Below are 19,004 nucleotides of genomic sequence, written 5' to 3'. Positions count from 1 at the left end.
CAATGATACTAACCCTTTTGTTTATAAGCCCTAGGTCTTTATGTAAAAGTCTTTGTCATTTGAGATGCCACCTTTATCATATGCAAAAATTTTATATGTGCCTAGGTCTATTTCTTGACTTTCTGTTGAATTCATTAGTTTAATTGTTTTTTATATGCTGGTGTAGCATTGTTTTAATTATACAGACTTTATAGTATGTGTTAATATCAGATAGGGCTAATGCCCCCTCATAGTTTTTCTTTTCCAAATTTTTTCATAGCCATTTTTAGATATTTATTTTTCCATATGAACTATAATATCAAGTTTACTAGTTCCAAAAAACAGGTTGGTATTTCTGCTGAGATTATGTTAAATTTGTAAGTTAAAATGGACAGAGTTGGCATCTTTTTAGTGTTGAATTGTTCTATCCCAGAAAAGGTGTGTCTTTTTATTTGTTCAAATCTACTGTGTCTTTTGATAGTGTTTTAATTTTTTCTTCATAAAGATTTCTTACTCCTACTGATCATTGTTTATCTTTGTGTTTTATCTTTTTTTTGTTTTTTTTTTTGGTAAGCAACATTTTCTCTGATTTTTTTCCTCTAAATAGTTATTGTTTGTGTGTATGAAGGCCATTGATTTCTATATGTTAATTTATATCCTGTTATCATATTTAATTCTTTTATCATTTGAGATAGTTTTATCATTAATTCCTAGGTGTACTATCATATTATCTGGAAATGGAGATGGTTTTACTTATGTGATTTTTCTCATCTAAATTCATTGGCTGATACCTTCAAGGCAACATTAAATAGTACTGAAGATATTATACACACGCACGCATATTATATGTGTATAATAGGTATATTATATAGTTTTAAGCATGTTAAGAAAGTATTCATTTTCTGCTTTCTTTATTATTTTTATCCAGAATGGATGCTGAATTGTGTAAAAAGCTTTTCAGCATCTGTTATAAAAATCATATGATTTTTCTCCCCAGATTGATCAATATCATGTTTTATATTAATGGATGTCCTCATATTGAGCAGACTTGCACCACTAGAATGCATCTCACTTTGGCATGGTGTATCATTTTCTGAATATGTACCACTAATGAATGTCAAATCCTTAAATGACAAAGCTCTACAACATTGTCACTCAAAACCAGAAACCCCAAACAAAGCCAGAAACCTCCAAAAGAATGCTATCCCCTAAGGCCCTTACTGGATTATAGATTTCTAGTTGACTCAGGACCTCTGGGGAAGGTTTCCAGATTCTATTTCTGACAGGTCTTCACAGAGGCAGTCTGTATGCACACTGAGAACCATTGGCCTACCTTATTGTTCAATGTGAATTTTTTATGGGAAGTTACTGCAAAAATGTATTTACTTTAGCAAGGAATTTTCTCCATGATTCCTTTAAAAATCTGCTTTATATCTTAAAATTTTAGATCATGAGCCAGCTGCAGGAAAATTAATGATACAGAGCTAAATTGATAAAGCTAAAAATATTAGCTGTCACCTGACTATCCATTTATCCGTTCACTCATTTACTCACCTTCTTTTAGCAATATGCAAGGATAGGGATACAAAAATGTATAAGACCTCCTTAACAGTAGAAGAAATGGGGGATTAAATGAATGTTTGTAAAATAATACATTAGGTGTATGTTAGAAATATTTTCCAGGAATTTTGTGGGCATGATAGGCTTAAAAGAGGAAATATTTCTTTCCTCTGGGTCAGAGAACAGTTCAAGAGGAGTTGATGCTTTAGATGAGGCATCTTTCCAAAATAACATTAACAAATGGGGAAGAAATTTATTTACAAAAATCTTACATATATGAATCTTTTTAGGAATGCGTCTCTTACACATGATGTACTAGTATACCAACACATCAACTCTTGGCAAACAGAGGTACAATATTACTTACATATATAAGGGAAGGGCTTTCTGTAAATATACCAATCTCTCTATATAACCTATGAATGAATTTCTTTCCAAGATCCCCAGATTTAATAGAAATACTGAGTAACATCAACAGAATAATAGAAAGCATCAGTAATACATGGAAACTTCAGTAAACAGAACATGAACTGCCATTGTTTCTCTTAGGATGCTTCAGATTCCCTTAAAGAAAAAAATATATATTCTCTTTCTATTAGAATCCGTGATGGTTTGGTTCCACTCCATTTATTCTTAGTATAAGACTTTCCTTATCCAGGACAACTGCTGTGTGGGAGAAGGACCATAAAAGTGTGTGACTAACATTCATGCCAAGATAATGGTTATGGGTTGGCTTGGCATGGAATACATTTCTTCTTACCACATAAATGGCCATCCTGCGATGAGAGGGCAGGACTTTAAAGTACATGCTTGGTACCACTTGCTCTGAAGAAAAGTCTCCAAAGCCAAATGTAGTTAGGATTCTTTCATTTCCTAATTTTAACGATTTAGGAGGAGTGTTGTTCAATTGCCAACATTTTTATTTACACAAAGTCTGTAAAATTTAACTGCTGCTCTGTGTTGAAAATACTACAAACTATGTATATGTCAAGTAGTTTGGGCATAATATTTTTGCCTCTGATTTAAGCTGCAGCAGGTGTCAACCAAGATAGATGCAAACATGACACTGAAGTCTTAGGTTATCTACTCTGGCTCTGCTTTAATTATCACTCATTAGTCATTGCTTGCTAGATCATTAAAATAAAATGTTCATATTTGATATGTTTTTGGATTGCCTCAGAAAAAAAATTTATAGCAAGCACTCCAGTGTGGATTTTTAATGCATAGCCATCCATATTAATAGTACAAGATTCTTCTGATAGCAAAAATAGACCCTGAGTGAGTTCTGATATTACACACACACACACACACACACACACACACACACACTATACAATCTATTATTAACCACCTATGTGATGAGTATATTTGTTTTGAAAAACAGTCACATGTAATGTGCCTTTATTGAGCTAGGTCATAGTCATTTTAATACTTTCTTTTTTACTTTATAGTTGGCAATCAGTGGATAAATTACATATCATTCTGTGGCCTTAGAACACATGCAGAGCTTGAAGGAAACCTAGTCACTGAGCTCATCTATGTCCACAGCAAGCTGCTAATTGCTGATGACAACACTGTTATTATTGGTAAGTACACGGTCTATAATTGTGTTACTTGCTGGTTGACTTACTTCATGCAAATATCCTTCTTTCTCTTCCTCCCAAGATTCCTTTGCAGTTGAGAGGGACTGTTACATGATATCTAAAACATTTCTAAGCAGTCTTTTCACTTTTGGCCTTTCTAATTACCCCTGTTTTCATCTGTGAAGAAACAAAGGCACAGAGCAACTAAATAGCCATTGTGCAAATTACAGTATCCAGAGCAGTGGTTTAACTCAGCAGTGCAGTAATCAGCCGTTCTCATTAATTCTTTATTACCTTCTTATTTTTATTTTGAATCTAAGTACCTAGATTTCAGGGGCTGGAGAGGAAGACATGGGGAGGGAATATGAGCAGCCCAACTGTCCATTGACTGATGCATGGATAAAGAGTGCCACCATATATGTATGTATGTATGTATGTATGTATGTATGTNCATGGGGAGGGAATATGAGCAGCCCAACTGTCCATTGACTGATGCATGGATAAAGAAGTGCCACCATATATGTATGTATGTATGTATGTATGTATGTATGCATGCATGCATGCATGCATGCCATGGAATATTTTGCAGCCATAAACAAGAATGAAGTGAAGTCTTACGGTTGCAACAACATGGATGGAGCTAGAGAGTATTATGCTAAGTGAGATAAATTAGAGAAAGAAAAATGCCATATGATTTCACTTATGTGTGGAATTTAAGAAATAAAACAAATGAACAATGTGAAAAAATGAGAGAGAGAGGCAACCAAGAAACAGATTCTTAACTGTAGAGAACAAACTGATGGTGACCACAGGGGAAGTGGGTGCAGGGGATGGATTAAATAGGTGACAGGGATTAAGGAGTGCACTTGTAATGAGCATCAAGTGATGTATGGAAGTGTTGAGTCACTAAACCATACACCTGAAACTAATTATACTGTATGTTAACTAACTGGAATTTAAATAAAAACTTAAAAAAATTTCCAGGAAAAAATGTATAAAATGTAGTTTCTCAACTACAATAAGATATTTCCCTATTCTTTGAGAAACTAAGTGTTGTAGAGTGTTTTGAAATCTTTTGGCAGTAAATATGCCTTTTCCATCTCTATCCTCCATTGAGGGGAAAAAACTCCTCGTATCTAGGAGTAATGAGATTGTCTTCTCTGGAATATGATTTGAAAAGACAGAAAAAGTAATTCTGAAACCAGAAAATATATAGACCACAGTGTGGTGATACTTACATATGTGTAGACACACACACACACACACATTCTTTTAATACTTACACAGAGCATTTAGAAAAGTATCTATGTCTTCTCTCTGTTTCTCTGTCAGGATTAAAGTTCATCAGGGATTTACTGACTCTCCTATTCCCCCAGTGAACAAGGTTTCTCGTATTTTCCCGAAGCTACTCTGGCCTTCCTCTTCAGAAGTCAGTCTCAGAATATTTTCATAATAAATTTGACAATGACAGTTGGAGAGGAAGAGTACTGATGTTTGCTGAAATGGAAAAACAAACAAACAGAGCCAAATAAAATTCAGTTGATTTCTTCGGCAAGATTTCAGAAGTCTCGAAGTAAAAATTGATAGATGTACATATTTTCCTTTTAAAGCTCATTTTGGCTTTCAGCATGCTTTACTTTAAATAAAAATGTAGATGCAAATTAGTTTGCAGTAATAGAACTAATGATTAAGTAGATTTGTTGAGTTTCTTAGTTGACTTATTTTCTAGAAAGTTCTCTGAATTCTCAAAGGCTACAGTTTATTTAGGCTAGCAATAATTGATCAGTCTTGCACATAATTGTTATCCCTTTTCTTGAAACCAAAGTAGTGGCCTTGGGAGTCTGAAGAGGTCTTACTTACTAGTCTTCAGGGGCTGGATTTTTCTCTTTCCCCAAGGCCAGAACAGATTTCCCCATAGAAAAATCCAAAGATACTTTTGTTTTCTCTGTCTCAGGGGAAGCTCTAAGAGAAGCAGGTTTGTTGCAGCTCTAAATTCATAACACAGAGAACAATATTTCAAATTCTCAGAAGGGAGTTTGAAAAGTAAGGTTGAAAATATCTTACAGGTGTTAAGCAAGCATTTAAAAGCTTAAAAGAGGTTAAAGTTGCCTGTGGTTAAATTTTCTAACATGGCAAAAGTATGCCAGTGTTACTGAAGAATGGACAGAAGAAAAACATCCAATTTTTATTCTCACGTTTTCCTTACAAGGAAATACTTGATTTCCTGCATTACAGATCTCTTCTGTGCAGAACTTTAATAATCTCTTGCCCTGGGTGCCCTGCTGCTCATAAATTTGTGACCAAGTCCAATTTTCTAATCCATCTTAATATTGGCAGTTAACCAAACTAACATTTTGTTTGCTTTCCTAAACAGAACAAGGCTATCCTTAAGTAGAATTATAATATCTTGTTGACTAAATGAAATGCTGTATGTGTGTGTGTGTGTGTGTGTGTGTGTGTGAGAGAGAGAGAGAGAGAGAGATCTACTACAGAGCACAATGGGGAGATATAAAACTTGAATTAAACAATGCCGCTGCCCCCACAGAGCTCAAAGGCTAGAGGGGAGGGAGGTATTCTTTCCACCCAACACCAGAAACATCAGAGTGAGTATCACCGAGTGGGAGTAAGAGGGTCCAAAGGCATCAATGAGGTTGGTGGGTGCGAAACTATGTAGAGATAATGAGTATCAGTCCTTAAAGGACAGGCTTGAGAGTGGCTGATGAAAGTCTGTAGTTGAATGGCTGCCTTAGGAAAGAGGGTTTACACTGAGCCTAATCCCATAGATCCCAACCCTGGCTGCCTGGGGAGCTTTAAAAATATAAATCAATACGGCACCTGGGTGGCTCAGTCGGTTGAGACTCATGATTTCAGCTCCGGTCATGATCCCAGTGTCATGGAATTGAGCCCCAAGTTGGGCTCTGCACTGAGTATGGAGCCTGCTTAAGATTTCTCTCCTTCCTCTCTCCCTCTGCCTGTCTCCCCTACTCTCTCTCTCAAATAAAATCTATATATAAAACTTAGGGAGAAGTTTATCCCTGTCTGCAATTTGCTTTAAAATGGATCCCCTAAAAAAGGTGCATTAGTGGATAAAGGGAGAGAATGATACTGGGGGGAAATACTGATGTCTGGTTCCTGTTTCCAGAAATTCCAGGATTAATTGGTCTGGCTTGGGGTGTGGGCATCAAGGTATTTTTGTTTTTCTTTTTGGCACTAGTTATTTTTAAAAGTCTCCTGGGTGCCACTCACATACTTTCTGAGCTGAGAACTTCTGAACTGGAGGAACAGGGAACACAGTGGGTAGAAAGTACTGAGTAGTGCATTTGGACTCCATAGAAGAATCATGTTGAATTGGTGAATTAGTTGTCTGTGACTGCTATAACAAGCAATCACAAACAATGGCTTAACACAGTACAGATTTATTACGCATCAGTTCTGTAGATGAGAAGTCCAACGTGGGCCTCCCTGTGCTAAAATGAAGGTTTCAACAGGGCTACTTTCCTTCCTGGAGACTCCAAGACAGAAGCTAATTCCTTGCCTTTTCCAGCGCTAGGGTCTGTCAGTGTACCTTGGCTCATGGCCCCCTTCCTCAGTCCTTGGAAACAGCAACTTTACATCTCTCTGAGGGTTCCCAAAAGCCTCAGGCCATACTTCTCTAATCGCATCTCCCTCTGAATCTCCTTCACTTTTAAATACTCTTGTGAGGGGTACCTGGGTGGCTCAGTTGGTTAAGCATCCAACTTGTGCTCAGGTCATGATCTCACAATTCATGAGTTCGAGCCCCACGTCAGGCTCTATGCTGACAGCTCAGAGCCTGGAGCCTGCTTTGGGTTTTCTATCTCCTTCTCTCTCTCTGCCTCTCCCCTCAAAAATAAACATTTAAAAAAAGAATTAAAAATAAAGACTCTTGTGACTATATTGGGCCTACCTGGATAATCCGGGTTCATCACCATGCTTTAAGGCCAGCTGATTAGCAACCTTAATTCCCCTTTGCTGTGTAACATGACATATTCACAGGCTTTGGGGATGAGAACATGGCCATCTTTGGGGACCATTATTCTGCCTACCATAGAAAGATTCACAATTTCTGAAATGAGACACTTTTTAAAACACAAACAAAAAGGAAAAGGCAGGGGCACCTGGGTGGCTCAGTCGGTTAAGTGTCCGACTTCAGTTCAGGTTATGATCTCACAACTCGTGGGTTCGAGCCCCACGTTGGGCTCTGTGCTGACAGCTAGCTCAGAGCCTGGAGCCTGCTTCACATTCTGTGTCTCCCTCTGTCTCTGACCCTCCCCTGCTCATGCTGTCTCTATCTCTCTCTCTCTCTAAATAAAACATTAAGAAAAAGAAAGAAAAGACCGATAAACCCAAATGCATTAAAATTCAGAACATTATTCATTAAAAAGCACTATAAAGAGAATAAAAAGATAAACCATAAACTGAAAAAAGGATATTTGCAACACAATATTCACAACCTATAAAATACTATAAATCAGTAAGAAAAGATAACATCCAAAGGAAAATGGGCAAAGGAATTATATAGGCATGTCACCAGAGGATGTACTTGAGACCCATAAACCTAGGAAAGATGTTCATCTTCATTAATATGACACAAAGAACAGCTTTTAAAAATACTATTTGGTAAAAATGTAAAAGTTGGGCAAGCCAGGTATTGACAAGGCTGTGGAGCACCAGGGATACCACTCCTATGGGACACTGGTAAACTCCCACACGTGCACACCAGGAAATGGTTCACTACCTAGAGCGTTAAGTGCGCATCGTAGAAAAACACTGAAAACAACCCAAACGTCCATTGACAGTAGAATGAATAAATAAGTCCTGCTGTGCTCATTCAAGGAAAATAATGCATTGAGATTAAACACAGATAAATTCTGAAGGCATAATTTTTTTTTAATTTTTTTTAATGTTTTATTTATTTCTAGGAGAGAGAGAGAGAGACAGTGTGAGCAGGGGAGGGTCAGAGAGAGAGGGAGTCACAGACTGAAACAGGCTCCAGGCTCTGAGCTGGCAGTCAGCACAGAGCCCGACGCGGGGCTCAAACCCACGAACCGCGAGATCATGACCTAAGCGAAAGTCAGACGCTTAACTGACTAAGCCACCCAGGCGCCCCCTGAAGGCATAATTTTGAATGAAAGAAGCAAATCGCAAAAGATTATCTATATATGGATACATTTAAATTGTACATATATGTTTGCATATATTCTTTGTATTTTACTATATTTCACAATGTTGCAAATACTTACTAAAAGCAGACTTAGAAAAGGTCATTCTCCAAAAACTGAGTGGTTGTGGGGCACCTGGGTGACTCAGTCGGCTATGCAGCTGAGTCTATTTCGGCTCAGGTCATGATTTTACGGTTTGTGAGATCGAGCCCCAAGTTGGACTCTGTGCTGACCATGTGGAGCCTGCTTGAGATTCTATCTCTCTCTGCCCCTCCCTCACTCATGCTTTCTCTCTCTCTCTCAAAACAAATAAGCCTTAAAAAAAAAAAGATTGTAGAGCATTGTAGATTAGTAAATTCTTTCACATAGTCTTACTTAGTTCTCACAAGAACCCTACAAGATCTCTGTTAGGATCTCAATTTATGAAAGATCAAATTAAAGCTGGAAGAGCTTAAATGACTGTGTCCAAATTAATGCTGGGCCGACTGTGAAGCCCAAGGATATGGCTACAAATTTTGCAGCATAATCAAAATGTTTTGATGGTTTCCACCTTACAGAGCTCCTGTAGTGTTCCCAAATTTCTGTGAAGTGCTTGCTCCATCCTTTCTTTGTCACCCAGGGTACCCATGGGACCGCCGTTCACATCCATAGTTATCATAGATTTCCCTATTAACTACATGACAATATTACAGCAAATGTCAGTAAAATCTCTTTAGAAAGGTCCAGCTTTTCATCATGTACAACATGCTACCATTTGGGCTCAGAGCAGGGCTACTATCACCTTACACCCTGACTCTCCCCGTCACAGAGGGGAGCCTCTGCTCCTCTTCAGTCCGACTGAAGAGATGGAGTCTGCTCCATGTCTGCAGGAGCAGAGGCCTGTGTGACGAGGGGAAGAGGAAGAGAAAAGTGTCAGGTTCCTTCCATAGTTTGTAGGACACCTCAAGGATCCACAAACATGAATCCATAGGGATGAATGCAGAAACACGTGCTCGGGTTTCTGGATACACAGCAGAGGCGTGGAGAAAGTACAGGTGGAAGTGATATTAAAATACTTGCCCTTCACATGTGAAAGTCAACATTCTCAGCTCATTTGGATTTAAAAATAGAATGGAAGGAAGTTGACAGAAGCTGTTGGCATGCCGCACAAGTGAGGCAAGAGAATGTTAAACCCAGAGCCACTAATGATAATCCATGTTTGAGAGTGGACTCCGTAGACTGTGAGGCTACTCTGGGATTTTGACATTCCTAAGTATATGATCATGTGTTAAGTAATCAGACTCTACAGAGTCTGATTCTTAAGTCTAAAAGCTGACTGGGCTGAACTGGTGTGTCTTTTCTCTTTGTGTGCTTAATGATTACATCAATTATTGAGCCAACAGATGAAAAATCTAGCTAGAAGTGTGTGAAACAATAAGGAAAATGTATTATTCCACACACCAGATGGTAAGAAAGTTGGCTACTTCAGTAACTTGAAGACCCAGAGTTTTTCTTCATTCTACTCTGCTGTCTTCGACTTGCCTGCTTGTCCCCTGTTGGTTATAAAATGGCTGCAGCAGCTCCTGGAATCATGGCTTCATCCAGCGTTTAAACCAAAATATCCAAAGGCTGGAAGAGACCACATTCCAGGCTGGTGTCTGTTTATAAGAAGGAGATAAACTCTCTCAGAAGCCCCTGTAGACTTTTCTTCATGACACACTGGCTTCAGTCGTGTCAAGTGCCCATTCCTAAGCGGATCACAGGCAAAAATCATGAAATTACCATGGCCGGCTTAGACTAATCAAGACTCATGTCTGGGTTAGGACGGGCCTCCTCTTCCTAAAACTCAGCATCTCTTGATAACCTGAACAAAATTAAGGTTTCCTTAGCAAGGAAGAATTGAGTGGGGAGGGCAACTGACTGTGTCTGCTATGACGAGAATATTTCCATGTCACTGATTCTCCTTCTAGGCTCTGCCAACATCAATGACCGAAGCATGCTGGGGAAGCGTGACAGTGAAATGGCTGTCATTGTGCAGGACACGGAGACAGTTCCTTCAGTAATGGATGGAGAAGAGTACCAAGCTGGCCGGTTTGCCCAAGGACTCCGGCTACAGTGCTTCAGGTGGGCCATCTAAAGCTGTGTCCCTCTTACATGGCTTCACTGTGGTGGGTGCTGGAACCCAGCCCCACCTCCTGCCCTGAGCTCTATCATCCCCAGATTCTTTGTCTAAAACAGCAGCTTCTAGAGTACGGGATGGGAATCACCAGTAATGTTAGAAATGACTTTATGTGGGGCATAAACATTTTCTATTTTAATCTTTTATTATTATTTTTTGAGAGATAGAGAATGAGTGGGGGTGGGGGACAGAGGGAGAAGGAGGGAGAGAACACCCCGTGTGGATCCTGACATGGGCTCGAACTCATGACCCTGGGATTGTGACCTGAGCCGAAATCAAGAGTCAGATGCTCAATCGACTGAGCCACCCGGATACCCCTGTTTTTATTATTTTTATGTGTGATTGAGAAAAATAGCATTTTAAATTTATTCATTGACTTAGGACCAGGCTGAGTCAACCCATATCATGTCTATTTAAGTTTTTTAAAGTAAGTCCATTTTTAAAAATTGTTAATAGTCCCAATACTACAAGGATGTAATAAAAACTATTAAAGGAAGGTGTCAGTGACTACTGATGGTGAAGTGTGGAAACTTCAGTTCTCAGCATGAAAGATTCCTTATCTCCTCCAAGAAGATGGAGTTTTAAACTAATCTGTGGTCAAGCAAAGAGAACACTGGGCTGGGAAGCAAGGGCTGTGTGCCCCTAAATGAGTCTTTTCATTGGGTTAATGTTTCTGAGAACTTTCTAGGGCTGGACTCTAACCGGTCTCACCCCAGCCCCTTTAGTCTTGGTGGTCTGAATGATCCTTCTAGAGCCTAGCTCAGATCCTGTCACTCTGCTCATGGTTGATGGAAGACCCGGACCACTCTCTCATCCCAAGGCCTTTACAGTAAGCCCACAGTTTCGTGATTCTCAAGCTGTATCTTCCAGGATGGGTTTTCACTGTGGCCTCCACAGTAAGATGTAGCGAGTGTTCCTGATTCAGCTTTAAGCTACTTGGGGAAAGCTCGCTGCACAGTACGCTTCATAGCACTGCTGTTTTAAGTTTTCTGGCATGAATGGTTGAGCTTGGAAACAGGTTCACTTGCACATAGGCACATAATGAGTACTTCCCTCCCTGCACATACTGGCAGCCACTTCCTTCATACCAAGTGGTCCAGATTCTGGCTTTTGAGAAGCAAGATAAGTTTCAGTTCCAGAGACAGGTCATTCTGCTCCTCTCTGTCCCAGAAGCTCGGCAAATCCATCCCTCAAAATCTAACTCTCAATATTCCTTCACAGTTTTTATTGCTTTGTTACTGTTTTACCAGTAAGATTTTTTTTCCAAACCATTGATATTTCAATTAACTTCTAATGTTAACTTGTTTTGTTTAGTGGGGAGGAGATTAAAATTAGTACCCTGTTAATCAACCCATTGATTGCCCACTGCCGCATATATGAGGAAGCAAATATTTCCTCATGTAAGCTAGAAATAAATGTCTTTTCAGTTTCGTGAGAACTGAAGTATTCTCTTCAAAGTGGTGAGCTTCTTTATAACGTTCTAATGTATAATTACAAAGGTGTAGGTGGTTCTGATTACAAATTATTTTTGTTGTAGAAAATTTGGCAAGTACAGTGAAGCAATAAGAAAATTAAATGACTCAGTAGGTTAAGTGTTCAGCTCAGGTCATTATCTCATGGTTCTTGAGTTTGAGTCTGTCAGCAAAGAGCCTGCTTTGCATCCTCTGTCCCCTTCTCTCTCTGCCCCTCCCCAATTCGTGCTCACTCTCTCTCTCTCAAAAATAAACACTTAAAAAAGTTTAAAGAGAAGAAATTAAATTTATCTGTAATCCCACTGTCCAGAGCTAGCAACTTTAACATCTGCTGTATAGCATTCCACTTTTTTCTGTACACATATATTACTATTCTGTATTTCTTTTTAAAAACATAATTGGAATCTTACAGTCCTATGAAGTTCTTTATTATTTAAATAATGCTACACACACTTTTCTGTGTCATTAACTATTCCTCTATAACCTTTACTGATGCACTGTATTACATCATATGAGTATGCAAGTAATTCCTTTACATAATAATACCTCATAGAGAGGCAGGTTTTTCACAGATATAAAAAAGTGGTACAGAGTTGCCTGGCTGGCTCAGTCATGGAGCCCGTGACCCTCGATCTCGGGATTGTGAGCTAATGCCTCACGTTGGGTGTAGAGATCACTTAAAAATAAAATCTTTAAAATAAATAAATAAGGTGGGTATTTTCATAGAAAGCATCTGACTTACCTTCTTAATTGTTTCCTTAACTAGATCCTAACTGGAATTTCTCATCAAAGGGAGTGCGCTATTTCCTTTACCCTCTAACTTCTTGCTGTATCATTATTAATGCTTTAGAGGGCTCCTTCCTCCTGTCTTTACCATCACTGAGTTCTATTATTTTATTTAATCTTTGCCAATTTATTGGAGTTCAAATGGAATTTCATTATTTTAATTTGCATTTTTTGAGGGTTTTAAAAAATGTGTTCATTAGCCATATTGTTCTTGTAACTGTTCTATTGGAAATTACCTAGCCTATTCATGTCCTTTGCCCATTTTGTTGGAATGTTTCCCTTTCTTTGAATGATTTATGAGTAATGTAAGTATATAAGAGGCTAATTCTTTTGCCACATTGGTTGCAAATCTGATCTGTCAATTGCCTTTGAATCATATTTTGAGTATTTGGGGGAAACTTCTATTCTATTAAATCTAACAGTTTTTTCCCCTCCTTTTCTTGTATGCTTAGAATGGTTTCCCCAACCCAAGATCAAATACTATATGTTCTTCTAGTTCTTCTTTGATACGGCTTTTTACATTTAACCTCTGCAATTTATTTTAATGTAAGAAATGGGATAAGGACTCTTAACTTTCCCCCCAACCTACCAATTGACCCAGAACTAAATAATGTGCAGTGCTCTCTGCCTCTCTTACATCCATTGTCTCCTTAGGATATACCGTATGGCTCTAAACCCTCACTTTACCTCTGATTTCTCCATTACATGATAATGTAGTTTGTTTACTTGTGCCCACTGCTTTAATTTGATCTGGGCACTTTAATGCTGCTTCTTGCCACCCCACTTCCCAAATCAATAGTCTTTGGCAGAGTAATCTTGGCTACTCTTAAACATTCACTCTTCCACATGAACTTGAGGATTACTTATTCACATTCTCGTCAGGTTTTTTGTTGAGGACACAGTAGATTTATAGTGGACATACTCATAATATTGAGTCATCCTATTGAAGAACAATGTATAAGCTTCAGTTTATTCAAATTCTTTTAGAATGTTTCCTTAATGAAGCTCTAGGATTTTCATTACTTTTTTTTTAATATTTTTTAAAGTTTTATTTATTTCTAGGAGAGAGAGAGAGAGACAGCGTGAGCAGGGGAGGGCCAGAGACAGAGGGAGTCACAGACTCTGAAACAGGCTTCAGGCTCTGAGCTGGCAGTCAGCACAGAGCCTGATGCGGGGCTCGAACCCACGAACCAGAAGATCATGACCTAAGCGAAAGTCGGATGCTCAACCAACTAAGCCACCTAGGCGCCCCTAGGATTTTCATTATTGAGGGGCTTTGCTCTTCAGCAATCATTAGAGATTTACTTTGACTTTTTAATGCTGATCCCATACATTTCATGTTAAACATATTCTTAGGTGCTTTTATTTTTCTGAAAATTTTCAAACTCTCCTGGGGAAGCAGTTGTTCATGAAAATGAACAATCATTTTCATGTTGCCCCAGTGGCAAACACAGATAATATATTATAAAGCACCACAAAAAAACCCTTGTGTCCTTGTGTTGATTTTATTAGGAAATGTTCTCAAAGATAATATTGGGGCCTAGAGCATAGCCATTTTCTCACCAGAAAAAAAAAAAAAAGCAGCTTCCATCCATTTTCCATCTGGGTTATTTTTGAGTAGAAATAGAGAGACACATTTCAATGTGAAATCAATTCTAAATAGAGTCAAACATCAGGGTACTGCACTGAATGTCACAGCCATGTGCCGAACAGTTCATTAAGTTCTAGAAAATTATCCAACTTTACAGATGTAACCATCACTCAACAGGAACCATTATCCACACAAGTGGAGTTCAGAATCATTTAAAGGGATAGACACAAGGAATGGAAAGAACGGGAACTATTTTCTGCAGTTTCCCTCCTGTCCCACTGATGCATAAACAAACATTAAATAACTCCCATGATACACACCAGCATTATATCAGATTAGATTTCTGTCAAACCTTAGTCCTCAAAAGAATATCCAGAATACTCCATAGTAGTTTTACTGTGCATTTTAATATAAATTGCTTATAATTAAGAAACTGACAGGGAAAATAATTTATTACCAAAAACAACCTGTCATAGGAGCCTGTGTGGCTCAGTCGGTTAAGTGTCCAACTCTTGATTTCAGCTCAGGTCATGATCTCAGGGTGGTGAGATCAAGCCCCATGTCAGGCTCTGTGCTGAGCATGGAGCCTGAGTAGGATTCTCTCTCTCTCGCTCTCTCTCTCTGCCCCTCTCCCACTTGTACGCATCTGCACATGCACTCTCTCTCAAAGTAAAACAAAAAAAAATCATTAAAAGTGGTCTGTTATAAACTTATTTAAATACATATTCTCCAAAACAAGCTCTTAACTGCTAACTTGGCAGACACATTGTATCACCTCTTGTTTTAATTTAAAAGCAAAGTCACAGAAATATTCTTCTGGGTAAGTTTTCAGTGGGTGATATCTGATCCATATCAAAGGTATTATTGTAAGTATATATTGTCGTAACTCGCCCTGTCTTTCAATGTGATGCAGCCACATTTTGCTTTGGACTTAGTGACCAGCCAGCATCTGTGTGCAAATGTCATCCCCTAGATCCTTTTTTCAGAAGTTATTCCCGTGTAGTCTGAAGAAGACATTATTTGAGATAGGAACAAAATTTTGAGGTTATAAAACCCTAAAAATCCTGGTGAGCCCACAGTGCCCAATCCGTTTCTTTTATAGAATTTTTACACAGTGGGAAAAATGCAGACTGGAACTAAAAAGAGATGTCTCTTTATCCCTGTAAACCTGGCTGAGCTTATTCAGAAGTTAATAATGTTGGAGCTGACTGGGGAGCATATGCACAGATACAGCGTGTGTGCCAGAACAGCCTTTCTTGAAGTCGATTCCAATCCCAAAATTTCTCCTGATGAAATCATCATACAGATTCACAAAGTATTCTACATGATGAATGAATTATGTTCATTGTAAAATTGTTCACAATAATGAAAAGTGGGAAACCATCCAAAAGGTCATAATAAAATAATTGGTTAAAGAAATTTCACATGATGGGACTTTGCAGCCATTAAAGTTGATGACCCAGGGGCACCTGGGTGGCTTAGTCCATTAAGCATCTGACTCTCAACTTAGCTCAGGTCATGATCTCCTGGGTCATGAACTTGAGCCCTGTATCAGGCTCTGTGCTGACAACACGGAGCCTGCTTGGAATTCTGTCTCTCTCTCTGCCCCTCCCCGACTTTCTCTCTGTCTCTCTCTCAAAATAAATAAAAATTAAAAAAAAAACATTTAAAAATGATGATGTAAATCTACATTTATTTATATACAGAGAGGGTTACAATAGATGACCTCCACACTGTTGAATCCGATGGTCAAATCTTGTCTGAACTTGACACAGTTCTCCTTGATGTACTTCGTGTGGTTCAGGGACACAACATCCTTGCTTGTCTCCAGGCTCACTATCTGTTCTTCCTTTTCCCCACGATGAGGCACACCAGGTCCTATACTCACCCCTTTGGTAAATTAAGTTAAAGTCCCACAGCTTTATGAATATAAGTATAAGGACAATACTCAAATTTCTATGTCCAACCAGGCCCTCTCTCCTAAACTCCAGATTCATTTCTCTAGCTGCCTACTTTGCATAATCATGTGAATGTTTCATGGGAGTCTCAACAGGTTCAAAATCGAATTCCTGGTCTTCTCCCACAAGCTGGTGCTACCAACAGAAGTCCCCATGTCGGCCATTGGCAACTACATTCTTCTGTTGTTCAAGCCAAAACCCTTTTTTTAAATTTTTAAAAAATTTTTAAGGCTTTTATTTTTTAAATTTACTTTTTAATAGTTTAGTGTCAAGTTGGTTTCCATATAACACCCAGTGCTCATCCCCACAAGTGCCCTCCTCCGTACCCATCACCCCACTTCCCCTCCCCCTGACCACGTCTGCCCTAAGTTTGTTCTCAGCATTCAAGAGTCTCTCATGGTTTGCCTCCCTCCCTCTCCCCCACTATTTCCCCCTTCCCCTCCCCTGNGGGATGTGTCAAGTAAGACATTTCTGCGGTTGAGGTCAAGGAGGTTGTTTCCTGCTTTCTCCTCTAGGGTTTTGATGGAAAAACCCTTTTTAAAAAATTTTTAATGTTTTCTATTTATTTCTGAGAGGAGAGACAGTGTGAGCAGGGAAGAGTCAGAGAGAGAGGGAGACACAGAATCCGAAGCAGGCTCCAGGCTCTGAGCTAGCTGTCAGCATAGAGCCCGACCTGGGGCTTGAACCCATGGACCATTAGATCATGACCTGAGCCGAAGTCGGATGCTTAACTGACTGAGCCACCCAGGCACCCCACTAAAGCCCTTTTTTAAAATATTTTTTCAATGTTTGTTTATTTTTGAGAGAGAGAGAGAGAGAGACGGAATGTGAGTGGGGGAGAGGCAGAGAGAGAGGGAAACATAAAATCCAAAGCAGGCTCCAGCACAGAGCTGTCAGTACAGAGCCTGACATGGGGCTCAAACTCACAAACTGCATCATGACCTGAGCCGAAGTCCCTGAGCCAGAGTCCCTGAGCCAAAGTCAGATGCTTTATCGACTAAGCCACCTAGATTCCCCAAGCCAAAACCCTTTTAGACATCCCTGATGTTCACTTGTTCTCATATCATTACATTTACTCTGTCAGTAAAACCTAGTGGCTCTGCCTGCGTCTCCACCTCCCAGGCCACCGTCACGTCTCACCTAGACTACTGCAGGAACTCCTAAGTGGCCTCCCCGTGGCAACCCTTGCCCTTCAGAGTCTGCTCTCGGTGCAGCAGCCATGCTTTCATATGCCAGTCAGGTCCTGCCACTCCTCCGCTCCAGTGTCTGCAATCTGTCCCAGTTTCGCTCAGTGTAAAATCCAAAGTTCTTCTAAGATCTATTTCCTTACTTCTGTTTTCAATGTAACACTAGCCCTTTCGATCTTTGAACCTATCAGGCATGTGATAAAGGGCTTTACACTCAGTTTGAAATACAGCTCTGTTAGTAGTATGTCTCCAAACTTTAGCTTCCCATCTGCAAAATGGGAATCATATACCATCTACCTCACCGGATTGATGTTTTTGGGGAAGTTTTGTCGGGGGGTTGTTTTTTGGTTTGTTTTGTTTTGTTTTTTACTCCAGGGCCTTCTATAAACCCAGGGATTTTTATCATTTTCAAACACGACTTCTAAAACTTAGCTTGCATTGCTTGAGAATTTCTTGTTATTTCTAGTCCACTGTTTATATATGATCAAGCCAGACAACATCTAGTATGTGGCTTCTTTTTTGCCAGGCTCTCTGAGGATATGAGAGTAGCCAGGTCATGTTCTCTTAGAGAATGAACATGCTAACAGTGGAACAGAGAGACCTGTTAAAAACAAAAAATGTGTAAAGGACTGTAGGTGTTCTGATAAAACAAAGCATAGATGAAGGACAGTGGGGGAGCAGCAGAAGAAGGTTCATGTTTCTGGGGACTGAGAGAGAAAAATGTGAGATGAGAGAAGGGGGAGCTATGAATCAAGGGGGAGCCTTGCACCCAATCCTAAAAGGTGGTAGGTGGGGTCAGGCACACAGGAAGGGAGGGGAACACTCCCTGAATACTCCCATCTCAAGCTTTTACAATTTTCATTCCTTCTTTTTAAGGATGACTATTTATTCATTGTTGATCTTACCCATTAAATTTAACTTTACCCAAAAAGGCTCCTTCAGTGTCTTTTGTATTCATTTCTGTACCCTAGAGTTTGGCATTGTTCTTGTCCCAAGAGAAGGAAGGAAGGGAGGAGGAGGAGGGAAGGAAAGGGGGAAGGAGGGAGGGAGTAGAAAGGGATATCTCATTGTGGTTCAGAGCACAGGTCTTGGAGTCAGGTGGTCTGGAGTCCCACGTCTACAGCTTACCAGTTGTATGACCTTGAACAAATTACTTACCCTCTATGTGCCTTAGTTTCTTACTTGTAAAGTGAAGATAATAATAGTTGCTTCTTTATAAAATTATTGAGGATTTACTGAGACAGTTCTTGGAAAGGGCTTAGCGCATTTGCTGGCCCATGTTTTAAGTGCTAACCCTATCCTCCAAGGTTCGCACCCCCTTAGGTCAGAATACAAGGATTCTTCTGCAACTAAATTAAGTCTTTCTGTCTATCCAATAGTTCAGACTTTTAAGCATCATAACAACTTGGGTTTTGTTTAGTTTTGTTTTGTTTTGCACCTAAGGTTTTACACACATACACACAGTTTTCATGGCTTCTTTGATTTTCTTAAAAAAATGGACTTCTGTGGTTGAGTCCCTGAATTACATTACTATTAGAAACAATGCCATG

General features: G+C 39.3%; 1 protein-coding gene across 3 annotated transcripts in view; it reads left to right on the top strand.

Moving 5' to 3' along the window:
• The window catches only part of PLD1 (phospholipase D1), a 208,221-nt gene that overhangs the window by 182,017 nt on the left and 7,200 nt on the right, over window positions 1–19,004 (top strand). For all 3 annotated transcript variants that reach the window (XM_077763675.1, XM_077763676.1, XM_077763674.1), the window contains 2 exons: window positions 2,991–3,125; window positions 10,252–10,405. In XM_077763675.1, the coding sequence (XP_077619801.1) occupies window positions 2,991–3,125; window positions 10,252–10,405 (289 nt within the window). The remainder of the gene's footprint in view (window positions 1–2,990; window positions 3,126–10,251; window positions 10,406–19,004) is intronic.

Source organism: Crocuta crocuta, unplaced genomic scaffold (genome assembly GCF_008692635.1).
Source record: "Crocuta crocuta isolate KB4526 unplaced genomic scaffold, BGI_CrCroc_1.0 scaffold433, whole genome shotgun sequence".
NCBI classification, from domain to species: domain Eukaryota; kingdom Metazoa; phylum Chordata; class Mammalia; order Carnivora; family Hyaenidae; genus Crocuta; species Crocuta crocuta.
The sequence above is the reverse complement of the archived record's forward strand: the minus strand, read 5'-3'. Positions and strand labels throughout refer to the sequence as shown.